This window comes from Kogia breviceps, chromosome 4 (assembly GCF_026419965.1).
Source record: "Kogia breviceps isolate mKogBre1 chromosome 4, mKogBre1 haplotype 1, whole genome shotgun sequence".
NCBI lineage: Eukaryota > Metazoa > Chordata > Mammalia > Artiodactyla > Physeteridae > Kogia > Kogia breviceps.
This window is the reverse complement of record NC_081313.1, coordinates 50,991,052-51,014,797: the sequence shown is the minus strand read 5'-3', so window position 1 is coordinate 51,014,797 and position 23,746 is coordinate 50,991,052. Positions and strand designations below refer to the sequence as shown.

The 23,746-nt window shown below is 34.7% G+C and overlaps 1 protein-coding gene across 5 annotated transcripts in view; it reads left to right on the top strand.

Annotated features, from left to right (window-relative positions):
- SREK1IP1 (SREK1 interacting protein 1) overlaps window positions 1-23,746 on the top strand; it is a 73,881-nt gene that overhangs the window by 32,065 nt on the left and 18,070 nt on the right. Inside the window, exons 4-6 of one of the 5 annotated variants that reach the window (XM_067031032.1) lie at window positions 14,844-14,916; window positions 17,276-17,364; window positions 18,228-23,704. In XM_067031032.1, coding sequence (XP_066887133.1) covers window positions 14,844-14,916; window positions 17,276-17,364; window positions 18,228-18,268 — 203 coding nt within the window. In that variant the 3' untranslated portion in view covers window positions 18,269-23,704. The other 4 variants (XM_059062328.2, XM_067031034.1, XM_067031035.1 and 1 more) reach the window with 4 other exon arrangements.

Genomic DNA, 23,746 nt, shown 5'->3' with positions numbered 1-23,746 from the left:
TACAATTTCAAAATTATTAAGGTTTTAGACTGTGCTTTGAACTTTCTGAAGGAGTTTGCTTTTGGAATTGTAAGTGGTAGTAGCAAATATCTCAAGAATAGTTTATGTTACAGTACAGTGAGTCCCCTACAGACGAACCTTCAAGTTGTGAACTTTCAAAGAGGCAAACGTGCATTTGCCTGTCCAATCACATAAATTAGTTCACATGTCTGGCGTACATTGTCGCATGCATCCTCTACAAGTGGTTGTGCTTTTGCGTACTTTACTGTACAGTACTGTATAGAGTACAGTAGTGCAGTATCTTTATTTCAAGCCTAGGATATCCAGGAGCAAGTGTAAAAGCAGTGGTGATGCACCTGGTACTGCTGAAGAATGGAAGAGATTCACGACTCAGGAAATGGCAAAGGGAGTTTCTTTATTTGAGGAAGCACTGTTAGTTTTTTGAGGCACAGGACCCAAACGTAGAACGGTACATGAAGGTTGCAGCAGCCGTTCAGAATGCAATCCAGTGCTACTGTGTCATCTATGATGAGGAAAAAAAGAACTACTAACCAGACATCACTGGATCATGTTTTTAAGAGGGTAAATAGAATTGAATCCAGCAAGGAACCAGAACCTGTGCCATCCACGTCAGGCGTGAGTGAAATTGCAGCTTGCCCTCCGTCTCCTATTGCTGATGATCCTTCAGCTCTACCACCTCCCACCTCCTCTCCCTCCTCCAGTCAGTAACTCTTCTTGGCTCTTCACTTGATGCCAGCCCCTGGATGCCAGCTGTTGTACTGTACTACTGTACTTTTCAAGGTACTGTACTGTAAGATTAAAAATGTTGTCTTTATTTTCTGTTTGTTTTCTATGTATTATTTGTGTGAAAAGTATTATAAACCTGTCACAGTACAGTACCATATAGCCGATTATGTTAGTTGGGCACCTAGGCTAACTTTGTTGGACTTAACAAACAAATTGGACTTAGGAACGTGCTCTCAGAATGGAACTCATTCATATGTAGGGGACTTACTGTATTTACAAAGGACCAAAGAAATTCAAGAGTATAGATGTTTTTTTCCCCTCATTCAATTTACCTAATGTTATTTAATATTAATCAGCAATTTGTCTGTAATTAGAAGGTAGTCCTTTCCTCATATCTCATCCCTTAATGTTTAACAGTATTCTTTTAGTTCAGTACAGAAATGTATTTTGACAAATTTGGGGGCTTTTGTGGCTTAGTTTGGTTTTTTTTTGTTTTGTTTGTTTAGGAGAGTTTATGTTAAATACATACATGATTTTATTTAAAGATGGTTTACACTGAAAACTGCCTAGGGGAAAATGCCAAAATCAGGTATTTGCATCTTGTCATAAATCTCTCTCCATCCCTTTAGTAACTTCTGAAATCAGATTCAAATGAATGACTTACAAGGGTGGTTTCAAGCTTCATAAAGATAGGACTTAAATGAATCCACAGGATAATTGGAGTAAAGCCTATATTTGGCTCAAATGTACTTTTTATTATAAGATAACTACAGAAGATATTTGCTAAGTGGTTGATTGGAAAACACAAGAGGGAATGTGAAATTTAGATTAATGGTGTAGGTTTGGAACTGCCTAGTCAGGCGTTTAAAAGCAGTGAGAGTAGCTACAACCTGGTGACAAATATGCAGACAAAGATCTAGCAGCTGAACCTGCTGATACTACTAGGATAAGTCTGCCACATTATCCTAAAGCTGTTTCTAAAGACTGGATCATAACCTCTTGACTCCTGTGTGTTCCACAAGAGACCACCACTCTTGCTTATCATTACAAAATTGAAGGGCTAAAGTACACAAGGACCTTCTTGCCTTCTATTTTGTACTCCAAAAGTTGGTTGTATCATTTTCTAAGAAGGTATTATTTTGCAAAAACTCAAACTCTTTTCCCTACTATGCTTGTGTATATTTCATCATTCTGTCTCAGAGGAACCTCAGTAAATAGAGATGAAATTGTTTTAATAAATAGAGGTGAAATTGTTTTAATAGTGGTAGTATAGAAACAGTGAACTATCAAAAATAAACTTTTGTCTTCAGTGCTTGAATTCTTATATCCTCTTATTATCACTACTGTTAGTTCCTAGGGTAAATGACCAGGAAAAATAATTCCTGAACTCTAGAGCTAATTTCTCTATATAATCTAGTCAGTGGATTCCTTATGCATCATTCCTAAATGGAAGAGGAAATTATTCCCAGAGCTAGTTTTATTTGTTTAATTTCTCATAACTTTTTTTAACATACTAACAGTAGTTCTTCTAAACTTATGATAGCTATAAAACAACAACAATTAAAAAAGACAGCTCTTCAAGAGAAAGCGAAAGTGACTATTTTAAGATCAAATCAAGTAGATTTCAAAACTAAGAATATTACAAGGGATAAAGAAGGTTTTTTTTTTTCTTTCATAATGATGAAAGGGTCAGTCAAGAGAACATAGAATACCAACATTAGTATTCTATACCTAGTAACAAAATTTGAAATATATGAAGCAAACTCTGATAGAACTACCAGGGAAAATCCTTGTGGATAAAAAAAAAAATCTACATTTATAGTCGAAAGTTTCATTACAATTCAGTAATTGTTGGAACAAGTAGGCAGTAAATCGGAAAGGATAAAGTATACCTGAATGACACTATCAACCAACTTGTCCTATTTAACATTTATAGAACACCTCACTCAACAACAGCAGAATACACAGTTTTTTTTTCCTCAGTGCACACAGAACATCTACCAAGATAGACCTTATTCTGTGCTATAAAACAAGTCTCAATAAATTTGAGTGTTCAAGTCATGCAAAGTAGTATCTTCTCTAGCCACAAGGAAATTAAATTAGAAATCGATAACAGGTAGCTTCTTGGAAAATTCCCAAGTAATTGTAGCCTAACACACTTCTGAATGTCCCATTGGGTCAAAGAAAAAAAAAGAGCCAAAGGAAATTAGAAAGTATTTTTCAACTGTATGAAAGTAAAATACCTAACATTTATGAGATGTCCCTAAAGCAGCACTTAGAGGCAAATTTATGGCACTCCATGCCTATATTAGAAGAGAAGAAATATCTCAAATTTATGACTTCAACTTCTACCTTAAACTCGAAAAAGAAGAGCAAATGAAACCTGAAGTAAGCAGAAGAAGGGACATAATAAAGATCAGAGGTGAAATCAGTGGAATGGAAAATAGAGAAACAATAGAGAAAAATCAATGAAACCAAGAGCTGGTTCTTTGAGAAGATCTATAAAATTGAAAATTCACTATCCAAACTGATTGGGTTTAAAAAAAAAGTCATAAATTACTAGTATCAGAAATGAATGAAGTAACAACACTACTGATTACACAGATGCTAAAATAGAATATTATGAATAATCTTATGCCAATAAATTGGACAAGTTAGATAAACTGTACAAATTACTTGAAAGATACAAACTACCAAAACTCTTTCAAGAAGAAATAGGTAAACAGAGTGGTCTGCATCTATTACAGATGTTAAATGTCTTAAAACTTTCAGCAAAGAAAACTCCATGGCTGAATGGCTTGTCATGAATTCTGCCAAACATTTAAAGGAGAAGTAATACCACTTCTACATAAAATCTTTTAAAAATTAAAAAGGGGATACTTTCCAACTCAACTTATAAGACCAGCATTACCCTAATAACAAACCAGATAGAGAGGGGCTTCCCTGGTGGCACAGTGGTTAAGAATCCGCCTGCCAGTGCAGGGGACACAGTTTCGAGCCCTGCCCGGGGAAGATCCCACATGCTGCAGAGCAATTAAGCCCGTGCATCACAAATACTGAGCCCATGTGCCACAACTACTGAAGCCCACGCACCTAGAGCCCGTGCTCTGCAACAAGCAAAGCCACTGCAATGAGAAGCCCGTGCACTGCAACAAAGAGTAGCCCCCACTCGCTGCAACCAGAGAAAGCCCACGCACAGCAATGAAGACCCAACTCAGTCAAAAAAAATTTGTTTTTAATTTTAAATTAAAAAAAAACAGATAAAGACATTACAAGGAAAGCAGAGACTCTCAAAAGAGAATTTTAAGCAATTCTAAGCAATTAAAAAAATGTTAGTAAGTCAAATCCAGCAATATATAAGAAGGATACTATATTATGACCAAGGGGAGTTTATTGCAGGAATACAATATTTGTTTTACATTCAAAAGGCATTGTAATTGACTATTTTTAACAGACCAAAGAAGGAAATCTGTAGTATTTTAAGAAAACCAATATTTTAAGAAAGATTATTTGAGGAGGTCCATCTTCCATTTCTTATAAATATTTTCAGCACACTAGGAAAAGAAGGAAACTTCATCAGCCTGATAAGGAATGTCCATAAAAAACAGAAAAATTACACTATACTTAATGGTAAAAGACTGAATGTTTCCATAACATAAGGAACAAATCAAAGATGTTCATTCCTACCACTTATTTTCAACATTGTAGTGGGGATTCTAGTCATGTAACAAGGCAAGAAAAAGAAATTAAAGTCATCCAGATTCGAAAAGGAAGAGTAAAAACTGTCTTTATTTGCAGATGACTTGATCATCTACGTAGAAAACCTAGAAGAAAAGTTCTAGAACTAATAACTACGTTTAGCCAAGTTGTAGGATGCAAGATCAATCAATGGGCAAAAAAATCAATATATTTCTGTATGCTGACAGTGAACAATCAGAAATTGACATTTTAAAAATACCTATTATAATAGCATTAAAAGTATGAAATACTTAGGGATAAATCTGACAAAAGATGTGCAAGACTGAAACATACAAAACATTGATGAGGGATGTAAAGAAATGAATAAATCAAAAGATATACCATATTCATGGACTAGAAGATTCAATCTTTTTTAAAGTTAGTTCTCTTTGACATAAATTGTAGCAGTATCCTTCTGGATCTGCCTCCTAGAGTAATGAAACTAAAAACAAACATAAACGAATGGGACCTAACTAAGCTTAAAAGCTTTTGCACAGCAAAGGAAACCATAAACAAAATGACAATCAACCCACAGAAAGGGAGAAAATATTTGCAAGTGAAGCAACTAACAAAGGATTACTCTCCAAAATATACTAATAGCTCATGAAGCTCAATATCAAAAAAAAACAACCCAGTCAAAAATGGTCAGATCTAAATAGACAATTTCTCCCAAGAAATCATACAGGTGGCCATCAGGCACATGAAAAGATGCTCAACATCACTAATTTTTAGAGAAATGCAAATCAAAACTACAATGAGGTATCACCTCACACTAGTCAGAATGGCCATCATCAAAAAGTCTACAAACAATAAATGCTGGAGATGGTGTGGAGAAAAGGGAACACTCCTACACTGTTGGTGGGAATGTAAGTTGGTAAAGCCACTATGGAGAATAGTATGGAGGTTCCTTAAAAAACTAAAACTAGAGCTACCACATGATCCAGCAGTCCCACTCCTGGGCATATATCCAGAAAAAAACATAATTTGAAAAGATACATGCACCCCAGTGTTCACTGCAGCACTATTTACAATAGCCGAGACATGGAAACAGCCTAAATGTCCATTGACAGTGGAATGGATAAAGAAGATGTGGAACATATATACAATGGAATGTTACTCTCTACCATAAAAAAGAATGAAATAATGCCATTTGCAGCGACATGGATGGACCTAGAGATTATCATACTAAGTAAAATAAGTTAGACAAATATATGATATCACTTATATGTGGAATCTAAAAAAAATGATACAGGTGAACTTATTTACAAAACAGAAACAGATTCACAGACTTGGAAAACATACTTATGGTTACCAAAGGGGAAAGGTGGATGGGAGATAAATTAGGAGTTTGGGACTAACATATACACACTACTACATATTAAAATAAATAATCAACAAGGACCTACTGTATAGCACAGGGAACTCTACTCAGTATTCTTTAATAACCTATATGGGAAAAGAATCTAAAAAAGAATGGCTATATGTATATGTATAACTGAATCACTTTGCTATACACCTGAAACTAATACAACATTGTAAATCAATATAAAATAAAAATTAAATTTTAAAAGTTAATTAAAATGTCACTTCTCTCCAACTTGATTTATAGATTCAAACTAATCACAATCAAATTCAAGCAGGCTGTTTTAGACACTGACAAGTCAATTCTAAAGTTCTCGTGGAAATGTAAAGAACCTAGAATAGCCAAAATACTTTGAAAAAGAACTAAAGTTGGTAAGATTAACACAGCCTACTTTCAGAACTTTCTGTAAAGCTACAAGTAATCCCAACAATGTGATACTGATGTAAAAGTTGATTAGTGTAAGTGAATAGCACCATACATATGTGGCCAATTCTTTTTTTTAACTTTATATTTTGAGATAATTGTAGATTCATATGCATCTGTAAGAAATAATACAGAGAATTCCTTGTACCCTTTACCCAGTTTCCCTCGTCTTCCAAAATTGTATTACAGTATCACAGCCAGAACATTGACTTTGATACAATCAATGTACACAATATTTCTAACACTACAAGGATCACTCATATTGCCCTTCTATAGCCATAGCTTTCCTCTTGTCCTTAATCTCTGGCAACCAAAATTTTGCTATATCTCTAATACTGTAATTTCAAAAATGTTTTATAAATGAAACCATACTTTTCCAGATTGGATTTTTTTCACTAGCTATAATTCTCTGGAGATTCACTCAGGTTACTATATTTATAAATAGTTCGTTCCTTTTTATTGTTGAATAGTAGTCTATGATATGGATACCACAGTTTAAGCATTCACCCATTTAAGGACATCTGAGTTGTTTCCAGTTTGGGGCTATTACAGATAAAGCTGCTATCAACAGGATTTGGGTAAACGTAAATCTTTGTTTCTATGAGATAATTATCCAAGAGTACGATTGCTGGGTTTTATGGTAGTTGCATGTTTAGTTTCTTAATAAACTGCCAAACTGTTTTCCAGAGTGGCTATACTATTTTACATCCCTACCAAAAAATGTATGAGTGACCCCATTTCTCTGCATCCTCACCAGCATTTGATTTTGTCACTTTTTTAAAATCTTAGCTTTTTGATGATGTACAATTACATCTTAATGTAGTTTTAATTTATATTTCCCCAATGGCTAATAATGTTAAACATTATTTCATAATGTTGAATGTTGAGTTCTTTACATATTCTAGATACTAGTCCTTTTTTAGATGCCTGGCTTGCAAATATTTATCCCAATATGTAGCTTTTCTTTTCATCCTCTTAATAGGTGTTTCACAGAACAATAGTTTTTAATTTTGATAAAGTCCAATTTATTAATTTTTCCTCATAGAGTGTGCTTTGTTTTCAAGTGTAACTCTTTGCCTGTCTCTTGGTCTCCTTTACTTTTTTCTAAAGTTTTTATAGTTTTATATTTTACATTAGGTCCATCATCCATTTGATTTGATTATTGTATAAAATGTGAAACTTGGAGCATTTAGTATTTTGCTTAAGAATGACCAATTGTTCCAGCACTGTTTGTTGAAAGGCTATCTTTCTTCCATTGAATTGATTTTGTGATCTTGCCAAAAATAAGTTGGTCCTATTTGTGTGGGTTTGTTTCTGGGCTGTCTATAATTATAATGTTCCATTGATCTATGTATCTATCCCACTACCCAGTCTTGATTAATGTAGCTATATAATAAGTCTCAAAGTTGGAGGGACTGATTTTTTTCTACTTTATTCTTCTCTTTCAAAATTGTTTCAACTATTCTAGTTTCTTTTCCCTTCCATATAAATTTTAGAATAATGTTTATATCTACAGAGAATCTTGTTGGGATTTTGATAGGCATTGCCTTAAACATGTTTATCAATTAAGGGAGAATTGACACCTTTACTGTGTTGAGTATTCCAACCCGTGAATGCAATATGTCTCTCTGTTTATTTAAATCTTTGATTTCTTTTCTCAGCATTGTGTAGTTTTAGGATTATACCTGTAAATTTTTTTTGAAAAATTGTATATGTTTTTTAAATTTCATTGTCTGCATGTTCACTACAGGTATATAGAAATACAAATGACTTTATGTTTATCTTTTATCTTTGCTAAGCTCACTGATCAGTTGTAGGAATTTTTGGTAGATTCTTTGGAATTTTCTATGTAAACCATCATGTCATCTGCAAATAGGAACAGTTTTATTTCTTCCATTTTGATCTGTAAGCCTTTTGTTTTCCTTTCTTGATTTATTGCTATGGCTAGAACTTATAGCACTATGTTGAAAAAGAGCAGTGAGAGATGAATTCTTACCTGGATTCCAGTCCTAGGGGACAAAACCATACACACCTTAATGGTTAGCTGTAAGTTATTTTCGTAGCTGCTCTTTATCAAGATGAGGAATTTCCCTCTATTCCTATTTTTAAAGAGTTTTTTATCATGAATGGGTATCAGACTTTGCCAAATGCATTTTCTGCATCAGTTGATAAGATCCTACAATTTTTCTTCTTTAGCCTCTTAATACAGTGGATTACATTAATTGATTTTTGAATATTCAGCCAGCCTTGCATCCCTTGAATAAATCACACTTGGTCACAATGTATAATTTTTTAAAAATATTAAATGCTGAATTCTATTTGCTAATATTCTGTTAATGATTATTTGTAACTATGTTCATGGGAGTTGTTAGTCTGTGGTTTTCTAATTTTGTACTATTTTAGTCTGATTTTGGTATCAGAATAACATTAGCATCATAGAATATTGAGAAGAGTTTCCTTCTCTTCTATTTGTTGGATAAGATTATGTAAAATTTGTCTTAATTCTTCTTTAAATGTTTAGTAGAAATTTTCAGTATAATCATCTGGGCCTGGAGATTTGCTTTTCAGGCGCTTTTAAATTACAGATTCAATTGTCTTAAGTGTTATAAGGTTATTGAAATTATTTACATCATATTAGATAAGTTGTGGCAATTTGTGTTTTTTGAGAAAGGGGTCCATATTGTCTAAGTTGTTAAATTTATGTTTGTAGAGTTGCTCATAGTATTCACTTACCCTTTTGATTTCTGCAGAGTCTGTAGTGATATCCCCATTTTATTGCTGATATTAGTAACTTGTGTCTTCTCTTTTTTCTTTCACAGTCTTACTAGAGATCTGTGATGTTTTATTGATCCAGTTCTTTGTTTAATTTTTTCTTCTGTTTTTAATTTCATTAATTCTTGTTCTTATTTTTTTCCTTCTACTTGTTTGGGTTTATTTAGCTCCCCCCACCCAGGTTCTTGAGATAGAAGTTTATATTATTAATTTAAGACTTTACCTCTTTTTTATTGTAAGTATTTAGTGCCATAAATTTCCCTTTCAGCACTGCTTTAGCTGTATAGCACAAAATTTGACATTGTATTTTATTTTTATTCAGCTTAATGTATGTTTTAAAATTTTCCTTAAGACTTACTCTTTGTCCAGTGGATTATTTAAAAGTGTGTTGTTTTGTTTGGCATTTTATCTTTCTATTACTGATTTCTCATTTGATTCCATTGTGGACAGAAACATACTCTGTATGATTTCAGTTCCTTTAAGTTTGTTGAAGTTTGCTTTATGGCCCATGATATATTCTATTTTGGATGATGTTCTTTAGGCACTTGAAAAAAACAAGTGTATTCTACTCTTTTTAGGTGGAGTGTGTTTTAAATGTTATTTAGCTTCTGTTAATTTATGGTGTTGTTGGGTTCTTCTATATGCTTGATAACTTTATGTGTAGTTTCTGTCAGTTGCTGAGAGAAAGATGTTGAAGTCTCCAGCTATCAGGGATTTGTCTGTTTCTCCCTTCAGGTCTATCGTTTTTGCTTCATGTATTTTTCAGCTCTGTTGTTTAGTGCATACACACTTAGGATTGCCATGTCTTGTTAGTGGGTTGAAACCTTTATTGTTTTATAATGTCTGTCTCTCTCACTGGTTTTCTTCTTGGTTCTAAAGTCTGTTTTATCTGATATCAATATAGCCATTCTAGCTTTCCTTTGATGTTTGTGTTACATCTCCATCTCTGTCCTTTTCCTTTCAGTGTGCCTATATCATTATATTTGAGGTGAGAGCCTTATAGACAGCATGTAGATGAGTCATATTTCTCAATCCACTTTGACAATTTCATTGGTATTCTTTTGAAGTTTAATATAATTATATGTTAGGGCTTAAGTCTGCCATTTTATTATTTGTTTTCTGATTATTCTGTTTTTTATTTCTCTGTTCTTTTTTTTCCCTACTTTTCTGTGGGTTCACATAGAGTATTTTTTTAGGATTGTCTGTAGTGCTTTGATTTCACTATAGTGTCACTTGAACACTTGTACAGTTCCATTTTGATTTATCTATAGTGTCTTTGAATATATCCATAATGTTTCAAATTTTTTCTGTAGTGTTCTGTATAACATTTTCAATGGTTACTCTAGGTGTTACATTATTACACATGGTATTACATTACATACATAAATTATGTATACATAATTTATCATAATCTACTGGTGTTGTCATTTTACTAGTTCACGTGAAATGTAGAAACCTAACCTCTCTTTATGTACCTTTACCCTCTCCCATTTACAGTCATTCTCAATATGTTCTCTACATACACATAGAACCACATCAGACAGTTATAGTTTTTGCTTCCACCCTCAAACATAATTTAGAAATTCAAAAGAAGGAAAGCCTGTTGCATGCATGTTTTTGCTTACTGTGTTCTTTCTTCTTGATGTTACAGCATTTCCTTTCCATTAGATAACTTCCTGTAGCCATTCTTTTGGGGAATGTCTACTGGTGACAGATTCTTTTAGTTTTCCTTTATCTGAGAACATCTTGATTTCTTTTCGTTTTTTTGTAACATCTTTATTGGAGTATAATTGCTCTACAATGGTGTGTTAGTTTCTGCTTTATAACAAAGTGAATCAGTTATACATATACATATATGCCCATATCTCTTCCCTCTTGCGTCTCCCTCCCTCCCACCCTCCCTATCCCACCCCTCTAGGTGGTCACAAAACACTGAGCTGATCTCCTGTGCTACGCAGCTGCTACCCACTAGCTAGCTATTTTACATTTGGTAGTGTATATATGTCCATGCCTCTCTCTCACTTTGTCCCAGCTTACCCTTCCCCCTCCCCATATCCTCAAGTCCATTCTCTAGTAGGTCTGTGTTTTATTCCCATCTTGCCCCTAGGTTCTTCATGACCATTTTTCTTTTTTTTAGATTCCATATATATATATGTTAGCATACAGTATTTATTTTTCTCTTTCTGACTTACTTCACTCTGTATGACAGACTCTAGGTCCATCCATCTCAGTACAAATAACTCAATTTCATTTCTTTTTATGGCTGAGTAATATTCCATTGTATATGTGTGCCACATCTTCTTTATCCATTCATCTGTTGATGGACACTTAGGTTGCTTCCATGTCCTGGCTATTGTAAATAGAGCTGCAGTGAACATTGTGGTACATGACTCTTTTTGAATTATGGTTTTCTCAGGGTATATGCCCAGTAGTGGGATTGCTGGGTCGTATGATGGTTCTATTTGTAGTTTTTTAAGGAACCTCCATACTGTTCTCCATAGTGGCTGTATCAATTTACATCCCCACCAGCAGTGCAAGAGGGTTCCCCTTTTCTCCACACCCTCTCCAGCATTTATTGTTTGTAGATTTTTTGATGATGGCCATTCTGACCGGTGTGAGATGATATCTCATTGTAGTTTTGATTTGCATTTATCTAATGATTAATGATGTTGAGCATTCTTTCATGTGTTTGTTGGCAATCTGTATGTCTTCTTTGGAGAAATGTCTATTTAGGTCTTCTGCCCATTTTTGGATTGGGTTGTTTGTTTTTTTAATACTGAGCTGCATGAGCTGCTTGTAAATTTTGGAGATTAATCCTTTGTCCATTGCTTCCTTTGCAAATATTTTCTCCCATTCTGAGGGCTGTCTTTTCGTCTTGTTTATGGTTTCCTTTGCTGTGCAAAAGCTTTTAAGTTTCATTAGGTCCCATTTGTTTAATTTTGTTTTTATTTCCATTTCTCTAGGAGATGGGTCAAAAAGGATCTTGCTGTGATTTATGTCATGGAGTGTTCTGCCTGTGTTTTCCTCTAAGCGTTTAACATCGTCTGGCCTTACATTTATGTCTTTAATCCATTTTGAGTTTATTTTTGTGTATGGTGTTAGGGAGTGTTCTTATTTCATTCTTTTACATGTAGCTGTCCACTTTTCCCAGCACCACTTATGGAAGAGGCTGTCTTTTCTCCACTGTATATTCTTGCTTCCTTTATCAAAGATAAGGTGACCACATGTGTGTGGGTTTATCTCTGGGCTTTCTGTCCTGTTCCATTGATCTGTATTTTTGTTTTTGTGCCAGTACCATACTGTCTTGATTACTGTAGTTTTGTAGTATAGTCCGAAGTCAGGGAACCTGATTCTTCCAGCTCCATTTTTCTTTCTCAAGATTGCTTTGGTTATTCGGGGTCTTTTGTGTTTGCATTACAAATTGTGGGATTTTTTGTTCTAGTTCTGTGAAAAATGCCAGTGGTAGTTTGATAGGGATTGCATTGAATCTGTAGATTGCTTTGGGTAGTATAGTCATTTTCACCATGTTGATTCTTCCAATACAAGAACATGTTATCTCTCTCCATCTATTTGTATCATCTTTAATTTCTTTCATCAGTGTCTTGTAATTTTCTGCATAATTAATTTGTTTTTATTTTTGGCTGTGTTGGCTCTTTGTTGCTGTGTGCGGGCTTCCTCTAGTTGCAATGAGCAGGGGCTATTCTTTGTTGCAGTGCACAGGCTTCTCATTGTCGTGGCTTCTCTTGTTGTGGAGCATGGGATCTAGGTGTACAGGCTGCAGTAGTTGTGACATGCGGGCTCTAGAGCACAGGCTTAGTAGTTGTGGCACACGGGCTTAGTTGCTCCACGGCATGTGGGATCTTCCCGGACCAGGGATCGAACCCTTGTCCCCTGCATTGGCAGGCGGATTCTTAACCACTGAGCCTCCAGGGAAGCCCTCTTCTTTGGATTTTTTATTTCTTTGGGGATTTCTATTTTTTCATTTGTTTTAAGCATGTTCATAGTTGCCCATTGAAGCATTTTTATGATGGCTACATTGAAATCTTTTTCAGATAATTCTAATATTTCTGTCATTGTGGTGTTGTCATCTATTGTTTAATTTTGTATTCAATTAGAGGTCTTCCTGGTTCTTGATTTGATGATTTCTTTTCAGTTGAAATTTGGACATATATAAAACTCTGGCTTCTTTAAACTTTTTGTTTTATCTGATTTTCTCTGGTACCACTCCAGAAGGAAAATTGAGGATGCCAACTTGTTACTGCCAGATGAAAATAAAAGTTCAGTTTCACCACTCAGCCTTCACCAAAACCTAAGGCAGACATGGCTTCTAGTTACTGCTGGGTGAAGGTCGAAATTTCAACTCCCTGTGTGGTGCCCCTTGATACCATGGTGAGGGTAGTCTTGTTACCACTGGGTGACAGTGAAAGCACTGGCTTTCATTAGGTCTCTTCTGACAATGCTTAAGAGTGGAGGGGAGGATTGCCTCATTACTTCTGGGTGGGTTTGGAAATCCAGGCTCCTTGCGTGGTCTCCACTGACACTGTTAATGGAGGTCTTATTACTGGTCAGTGGGGACGAAAGTTTGGCTCACCACTTAGACTTCTCAGGAAGGGGGATTGAGATATCTCATCGCAGACTCACAGGGGGAAGTCTATGTTGTTCACTCAGCCTTTGGTAACATGGGTGGGGGTGGTGCCCCATTTTTTTCTGTGGTGTTTGGCTGGAAATGGCAGTTATTATCTAAAAGTTTCCTGTCACTAGGCTGTCTCTTTCTTGGTCCTTTGGCTAGAGAGAGCAGGCTATTGTTGGGGTATTTTTGTCTGCACCTGTTGATATTGCCAGGTTGCTGGCTTCTTCAGCTGTAAGTCTGGGCTATATAAAGCAAAAAGAAATTTCAGGGAACTCAGCAGTGTGTCATTTTCTGGATTTCAAGATCCCTAGCTAGTGTCTGTCTTTCCACCTTTTACGGTCTTCTTATGCTTGTTTTTGTAATGTCTGGGGTTTGTAGTTATATTTAATGGGAGGAATAGAAAAAGTACATCTAGTTCATCTTCCTAGAAGCAGAAGTTCAAGTGATATTTGACAGAGGTGAAAAGGCAGTTCTGTATAGAAAGAATAGTCTTTTCAGCAAATGGTGTTAGAATAAAAGAATATCAAAAAAAATGTTAAGTGAAAGAAATAATTTGTTAAATATTATATATTATATGCCACAATCCATTTTTCAAATGAAATAAAAGCGTGGGACTTACATGTAATTATGTTTGTATAAGTGAATGTTTGTGTGTATTTGGTTATGTATAGAGAAAGCCTAGAAGAATACACACCAAATTGTGTATTTAATAATGAAGATAGAGAATAGTATGTATTCTCTCCTTCCAAGATACCAACGACATAAATATTAGATGTGGTTATTGTCCCATGACCCTAGGATTTCATGATCCTAATTTTGCTTGAAAAAGAAGATTTTTAAAATTATACATTATTGTATTGTTTCATTTCTTAAGGCCTGGAATAGTACCCATCAAACTGTCAACATTGATTTGCTTTAGGAATTAGAAATGAAATATTTTAATTTTTTACTTAATGTACTTAGTAGATTTGAAATTTGTATTAAAAACATATAGTACTTTTGTAATGTTTTTAATGAGTAAAAATAATCAAGAAAGGGGACATTGTTACAAAAAAAGTGCAGTATCCTAACAGTGAAATCCACCAACCAACAACCAAAATCAAAAAATGTATACATATCATATTAGTATATAAACTGATGGTGACCTGATTCTTTCCCCTCAACACACAGGAATAAATGAAGAAGAGGAGAAGAAAAAAGCAAAAAGCAAAGAGAAAATCAAGTTGAAAAAGAAAAGGAAAAGGTATTTTTTTTAACATTTTTTTTAAAAAAAGCAGGACTGTGGATCTAGATGGATTATAAAATTTTATTTTTCATGTTATAGTCCAGTTAATTTAATATTATCTTAATGAAAGTTAGATGTTCAGTTGTTTCAGTAAAATAACAAAATCCTTCATGTCAGGAATCAAAAATAAAGTCAGCACTCAGCCACCTTAAATTTTCTTTTTTGGAGCAAATCAAGGTATAAATAAATAACAGTTCCACCCGCTTCTTTTATGTATTCTATTTGTATTCTAGAATTTTTAAGTTTTAGAACATCAGTTAAGTTTTTAATTGGACATATGTCTAAATTGTTCACATATATATTTTGTCCTCATATGTATGAAGTTGGAGCTTAAATATTTGTATTCTCAAAATATCATTGCCATGGCTAAGAAATTCATTTATTAATAGGATTTATATACTCATTTGTCATGCTAAAAATAACTTCAGATCATTCAGAATTCTCATCAGCCACCTATGAATTTTTACTATCAACTCTTAACAACAACTGGTTAAAGAAATTGATCAAAAGACTTAAGAGGCAACTTCTTCCTTGGTTCAGGAGTGCACTTTCATTTACACTAGAATAAACATGTACATATAGACACTTTTTAGGGCATTTAGCAGGTAGTAATATCTAGCTTGGACCTTAGTTCTCTGACAGTAGGTTCTGCACATCAGGTGTTGCCACTTTGTAGTTTTTATAGAGCATGTAATATATACATTCTAACACCCTCAGCTACTTTATAAATTGGAAAAGTTAACTCACTTTCAGGTGTTGGGAGTTAATAATGTTTAAGAGCTAACACAGGAAGGTAGAGCTCAGTATATCCGTGTAGTCTGATGAGTGTATTGTTTAATCATTTGCACTAGCACGGCATGTGGATCGCTTACAGGAGAAGTGAGATTTTCTGTTTTCCAAATTTTCATGTACTGGTTTTAGAGTAACGTATTATTTACTCAAGCCTCTCTACCTTGGGCCTCACTCACCTCAGACAGGGCCTGAAATTAAAAGAACTTTTCTAAGTACACTTAGCAAAGGTAATGCCACCTGATGTGGTTGCTGTGCCAAAGTGTAACATTCTGCCTTAAAGAGAACCCAGGTCCAGAAAGCCAAAGAAAAAAGTGCCGGCAGAGAAGCAGCATGGGTTAGAATGTAGAGGTCAAGCAGTTCTTTAAATAGGAAAGTAGGCAATAGTTGAGAAAAAGAGTTGAAGAGAGTGCAAGAGAATATATGAGAAAATAAGCTCGGGAGATGGCCAGAGTCTGAGAAGGTGGACAAGGAAGAGGAAGGAACACAATGTTACAGAAACGGGGGAGGCTGAGAGTCCCTGATCAAGGAAGGCAGTCAAGGAATTCGCACAGTGAGTCACTCTACAGACACAACCTTGTAGTCTCATGTGTTTACTTTGCCTTCTACTGTATGTCGTTTAGGTTTTCTTAGTTTGGGTTTTAACTTCTAATGTTTAGATCACTCAGCTATCTCTGGGATGCCTTTTAGATTTTAAATTAACTCAGTTTCTATTTTGTCACACATATTTGGGGTCTGGATATTGTTGCACAGCTTTTTATACATCTCTTAAGAGAGATGGGTTTTTTTGTTAGTTTTTTTGTTATTTTTCATTAGAGGAAACAATTCTATAGTTTATTTTCCCAATTTAGTATTTGAGTAATATAAGAAAAATAAAGTATAATGATAAGTTATTCTCATTCATTTATATAGAGTATACATTTAAAAGCATTCTTTCTGTAACTAGTGAAAATTATTTCAGAATGCAAGTGTTCATCTGTATCACTGTGCATGTAAAAGAATCAAGTACTTTAACTTGAAAAATAAAGTAAAACAAAAGTGCTTTTATTTTGCTAATTTTCAGCTTTCATTCACTTATATGGAGGTACAACTGTAGCACTTTTCATATAATTGTATCGTTTGTGGCTCTTTTAAGAGAATATGCGAACAAGTTATTATATACACAAGTGAATTGTGTATATAATGAGGGTTGGTAAATGCCATTTTCTTTGCCTTATAAGATTTTGAAGGATACACAGGATGAAAAACAAAATCACAGAAAAATTATTTCATCCTTACTGAATTTAAAACTCATAACTAGAACTGAGCAGAATAGAGACATTTGTTTTGTTAGTTTCTCTGGCTAAGTGGCAAAAACTCTGAATACAGTATTTTAAGAGAATACAAATATATAAAGCACATTTTGTTTGAATTCCTTTATATTTATACTCCCACCTTGTTCCAAGGATTTAAGGCAGTTCAAATTCCATTTAAATGTACCCATCAACCATAAATACAATTATCAGTCAGCATACATTATTACTCATAGGTCTTATTCATCCAGTTCCACTGAAGAGGACACTTCAAAACAAAAGAAACAAAAATATCAGAAGAAAGAAAAGAAAAAAGAGAAAAAGAGTAAGTCAAAAAAGGGGAAGCATCACAAAAAGGACAAAAAGAAGAGAAAAAAGGAAAAGCATTCCTCTGCCCCTAATAGTTCTGAAATCTCCAAAAAATAACTGAGACTTTGGCCTGAATCATTAAATTAAAAAATTTGGTTTTGAAAATTATTAGACTTTCCTTGAAATTTACTATATAATTATGCTTTGCAATAAATCACAGCCTTTTCCATATAGACATTTTTTCATATATGGGGCCATTACTGTCTGGCAGGTTTTTTTTTTTTTTTTTTTTTTTTTTTTTTTTTTTTTTTTTTCGGTACGCGGGCCTCTCACTGTTGTGGCCTCTCCCACTGCGGAGCACAGGCTTCAGACGCACAGGCTTAGCGGCCATGGCTCACGGGACCAGCTGCTCTGTGGCGTGTGGGATCTTCCCGGACCGGGGCACGAACCCATATCCCCTGCATCGGCAGGCGTACTCTCAACCACTGCACCACCATGGAAGCCCTGTCTGGCAGTATTTTAATGTACTATGATTATAGAGTATTGAATCAGTCTTATTACTTGATAGCCATGCCTCAAGTATGGATATTTGTGCAACAAAACTCATCGTTTTTGGTATCCCTCTGTGTGTGTGTCTGGCTAGTGTTATTACTTCATAAGTTGATTGTAAATGGCTTTACTATAGTCCACACAGGCAATCTACGTAGCAGTTAATGAGTACTGCTGAATTGTGTCCACCTTCCAGTGTTAGAGTGTGGTAGGGGATAATGCTTTGCGCTTGACACTGAAAGATTTCATAGCTTTATATCCTATGATAATGTATAAAGAGAGTGAAGTTCTTCACTGTTTTAAAATCTTGGCTTTTTTTGGATGTCACAGGAGATGAAGCTGCTTTATTGGTCTTGACCAGAACTTTTTAAATGAATGGCATCAGCAGGAAGATGATAATGAAAGTATTTATAACAAAATTTCACTGTTTTCTGAGATGCAGAGTTTCTAGTACCTGCCTCCTTGGTTTTTATAACAAAATATTTCTTCCTTGCTTAAAAAAACAAGTCTAGTTCAGCCTACTTGTAGGTCTCGTAGAGATGATGCTGTGTTGGGCAGGATTTTGAAGATAGACTCCTGGGTTGTTTTACAAATATGCCATATTGGCATGTCTTAAAGAGATACCTCAAACACAGAACTTTTTATTTAGGAGGATAACAGCTAAATCTTCATTAGAACTGATTTTTATTGTATTCGGTATGTAAATTTTATGACGCTTGTTTCTATGAGTAATGTGGAAATTTTTTATAAATGTGAACATATATATATATTTGTCTGAAATAATTTGTAGTTTTGAAGCAGGTTTCCACTGAATTTATGGTTTCATAAATGACTAGTTTGGGGTGTTTCTCTCTTTGACTTCAATCATAAACCTCAGGAGCAGTGACAAAAATTTAGGATTAAGAATTTTATTCTGTACTTTTTAAAATTTAAGAGTCAGGGAGTTACATCATGAAAGCCTTTATATAACAATGGAAATTTTATATGAGTCAGCATTTTCAAACAGATAGTTGTAGATATAAATGTTTCTACATTTTTAAAATTTCACAATGATCAGTATTACTTACTTTGCTGAATACTTGGATATCCCTTATGTCCAATAAGTTAAATACTTATTATTGTAGCAGCATCGAAAGTCAACTGGTTATCATGGTACAGCACCAAAGATTGTAAGTACCTCACTGTGGTGCAGTTGTAAATTTTCAAATTGGTAGCCTACAGACGTGGCTGCAGGTGTATTCATTATGATGAAATCAGGTAAGTACACATAACCTCACAGGCTGGAAAGGTGTACTGATTCTTCCTTCACCCAGCACTCCTATCTGGCATGACCTCAGTAAGACTGGGAGAGCCTCATAACCCCTCTTAGCATATGCTTACCTTGTGCAGATTCTAGGGAGGCTACATCCACATCCCTTTTCTAACATTACAGCCATGGAAGTGCTCACACTTGTAGCTTTTCCATAACCTAACTTAGTCCTATGGCCTCCTTAAAAAGAAATCCTCTTGTTTAAATAGCTTAGTCAGTTATTTGGAGAGAAACACAGAGCTACTAGGTTTTTAAGGGTTTGTTTTGCCTTTGCTGTAGTTTATATATTTTTGAAAACTATATTTTATGAAAATACAATCCTTTGGTTATCAGTATGAAAAAAATAAGTAAAAAAAACTTTTAAAAATTATTAGAAAATGCTACATGCAAACGTATGGTCTCATCCTATTGAGTGTGCAACATGGTTAAAAATGATGATTGTAGTGACACAAGAGTTGATCCAGTTATTTGTAAGTTTTACTTCTGTTAATTGTAGAGATAATAAGTTGGCTCATTAGATTTGTTATCTGAATGGTGAGACAATCAATGCTCAGGAGAGTTATATAAAATTCAGGCCTCATTAACTAATAGAGTTCGCAAATTAAAAGATTTTAATGTTCAGTAATTTTTTCCCCAGAAAAAACTCTTGGAATTATTCTTGAGTAAATTTTCCCATAGTCTGAGAATACTTTATGAAAGATCTCATCTGAATAAAATTCATTTATTTTTCACTAAAGTAATTCTGAAGTGATCTTGTTATTATTATTGGGATTGGATGCAAATCTCACTAATATATTGTAGGAGAAAATTAGTGACATTTCCTCTTAGGCAACACGTAGCATAAGGAAAACTGAACTTAGTAGTAAAAATCCAAAAGTCCTAGTTGTCCGCACATCCATTGCAGGGGCAGGGGTTCAATCCCTGGTCAGTGAACTAAGATCCCGCATGCCTCACGGTGGCCAAAAACACAAGTCCTAGTCGTTCTGGCTACCTGTGTGACCTTCAACAAAGTCATTTACCTTCTCTGGGCCTTGGTGTCTTTCATTTATAAAATATTGTACCAAATTATCTCTGAGATCCCTTCTACTCCTTAATATATATGATTATCAATACTTCAAATAATATTATTTTAGAAATTATTTTCATTTAGAATAGAAATTATTATATTCATTTATAAATTGTTACAGATAAGCAGGTAGCATTCTGTAAATGGTAAAAGTTGAATTTATTAATATAACTGTTAAACACATGTTACTTCTTTAAGCAGATAATTGGTATTTGGTTACCTTACCACCCAGTATATGTTATTGTCACTAGATGCAGACAGAATTTATGTTTATATTTGTGTCTGTAACCTGATTATCTGAATACTTTGAGACTATTGCTTTTGGGCTGATGGACCTATGCCCCATACAGTTCCGTATTTCTTTTCTCCATATCTTCTGTTGGCTAAAACCTCTCAGAGGGATCCCCAGTTCTTCATACTTAATACATATCTGTTTACATCTTTGGTTCTTTGAGGCTAAAACATCAATGAATAAAACAACTGTGTGTGTCTGTATTTATGACTCATTCTGTCTAAAATTACATAGGCCTAGGTTACCTTCAATTAAACTAGATTGAAGAGTTATCAATAATAGTCTTGTTAAATGCCATTGAGTCCTTTCTTCGATAAACATTTACTGAGTACCTAGCATGGCAAACACTATGTTAAATACCAGGGATACGGAGATAAATAAGACACATTTGCTTCCCTGAAAGGAATTCACAGTTTAGTTGGTAGGAGAAACAGCAGAACTCATCATTAGGTATTAAGTACAGTAATTGGGTTTATAGAAACACACAGGAGTACCTAACATAGTCTGGAGAAGTTAGAAGAGGCTACCTAGAAAAAGTAATGCCTGCAGTGCATTTTGATTGAGGATGAGAGTGCGAGTTGACAGATTGAGTACTGTGAACAAAGCCCACAATCGAAAAAGCTGGGGCGTGTGTGTCAAGAATTATAAGCCCTGTGAGGGCAGGAGTGGTAAGAATTGAGACCACCATTCTAAGTTCTTAGGTACAAGAGAAGGAGGTTTTATGTTCCATGTTTGGGAGCTTGGACTTTATCTGTAAGCAAGAGACGCCATTAGAGAGTTTTAAGGAAAGAAATGACTTTTATTGAGGTTTGGTTTCATCCATTTCATAATCCAATCCCACAGTTTTTAAAGGATGAAATTAGTCTCATTAAAAGCCCGCATAGAAAATAATTTGAATCTTTGATATTCGATTATCTGATCTCTTATTCTGGGCCCACTTTTCTTTCTGAGTTCTGATTTCTAAAAATTAAGGTCTTCTAAAAAGCTACTATATTCTTTATCAGACCCATCCCCAGAATTACATGCACATGTACATAATTTGAAATGTGTTTTGCTTTTAATTTTATTTTAGGTTATTTTTGACTGACAGAATATATTGTGTTGTTATGTTAGTATTTCCAGTCTATATAAATCATTTAAAATATATATTTCAATGCAGACTGTCATAATTTGATAAGGCTTCTTTTAATATTTTTAATATTGATTTGACTATTTTAATATTTAAATCAATATTATGAAGTGAAACTGCTTCAAAGTCAAAGTGACACACACCAGCTGGTCTACTAGATAGCCCTGTCGCTCTCCCCAAGGTTTCCTGGCTTGGCAGGGAGTGCTGCACAGATTCCAACTAATACTAAGTGCTGAGACTCAATTTTCCCGGGCAGTTGGCATGCAAGAACAGTAAGGTTTGTTATGCCAGCTCAGTGATAATTTCACTTGCGAAGCCCAGGACCTTCAGACCTCACTTGTCTCCTCCCAACTCCTCTAAAATTTTGCAGAGCGCCAGAGAATTGGGTTGCCTCTTGTAGAGCACAGCCCATGATGCGTGCAGCCATGCCCAGCCCCAGTTTGCCTGTCCCACAGGTTGGGAAGAATCTGGGGAACCAGGAACATTTTGCTGGCCCTGAGTCTCTAAGTTTCCTGCTTCTTGTCTGGCCTCTGCTCTTCCCCTTGAGCAACAAAAGTAGACTTACCAGTGCCTTAACTAACTTTCTCAACCTAGATTTTCACCTGAGGCAACATCTAATTAGTAATATAATTATTAATATCTGTGTATCAAGATAGGCAATTTTCTTGGAGTTTTTAAAATCAAAGCTGGATAAAAGATCAAGAAATACCCACACTTTATGTGCTTTCACAAAAATAGATGAAAATTCTTTGCTTTTATGACCACATAAAATGTCATTTTTGTAATGGAAATGTTTCAACTTTCAGACTTCACACACACTCTGAGCAATTTTAATATTTAAACATTGGCAAAACTGTGCTCTTTTTGAATGTGAAATCCAACACTGCCAGTAGGATGTTGCAATAATGATCTGGAACTATGCTGTCAGTGTAGCCACATGTGGCTATTGAAATTTAGATTAATTAAATGAAAATGTGTCTCTTCAGTTGCACTAGCCACATTTCAAGAGCTGAGTAGCCACATGTGGCTAGTGGCTACCATGCCAGACATTGCAGATATAGAAAGAACATTTCCATCATCACAGAAACCTCTACTGCACAGCGCTGGAATCCCCAGTTCTTAGTAGAAATTTTGACAGACTGATGTTCAAAAGTTTCTAACCCTGAGCTTCGCATGCCTGAGAGCCATCAGGCATTCCTTTCTTTTCCCCCAGCAGACCAGAGAAGCTGTATTTGGCACATTTTGAAAGGCTAGTCTTCCAACTACAGAAACTTTGTACAACACGGTAGATGTGTTCAGCAGAACCAGCTTAAAATTAATTCTTTTTTCCTATTGAATTCCATTATAGGACCAGGTGTGTGTTCTTATAATAGAAATCACATTTATGAATAAAAATCTTTTAAAACAATTTTAATTTGCAGAAACTGTAGTTTTATTTCTAGATGTCTAAGTGATACCACTGCAGTAGCCTTAGGTGGGACCAGAGAACTAACTTGTTTGTTTTATAACTTTCATTCTAGAAATTCCTTAGGAACTTTATCAGTGAAGGATTTTTGTTATGGTTATCCCTTGCAGAAAATATTTATCATGCAGATTATACATAGTGATACATTTTGTTATTGAATGTTAGTTTTTATAAAGGCAATAATACATTGTGTGCTCAGCAAATCCCCTAAAAAAGGCATGGGTTGATTTCTAAGAGACTTAACACTCCACTTCTCGTTCATAAGGCCACCCCCCGAGATTTACCTATCTAGTACCATCTTTTATAAAAATAACTGCCTCAAAGTGTGAGAAACTTGTGAAATGCTGGTAATGTGACATAAACTTCTCATTGTTCTTCACTGACATAGGTGTGCTTATCTTGTTATTGATAAATTCTATAATTTGTCTCCTGAAGTATTAACATAATTTCATGTAATGTAGAAACATCTTAATTAGCAAATAAAAGTAAACTTATGCACATGGAAATCTATCAGAAACCTTAGTGGGTGTTTAATAAATTAATTGAATGATCAAAACTGCAGCTGTGTCTTGCTTTGTGCGTGGTAAG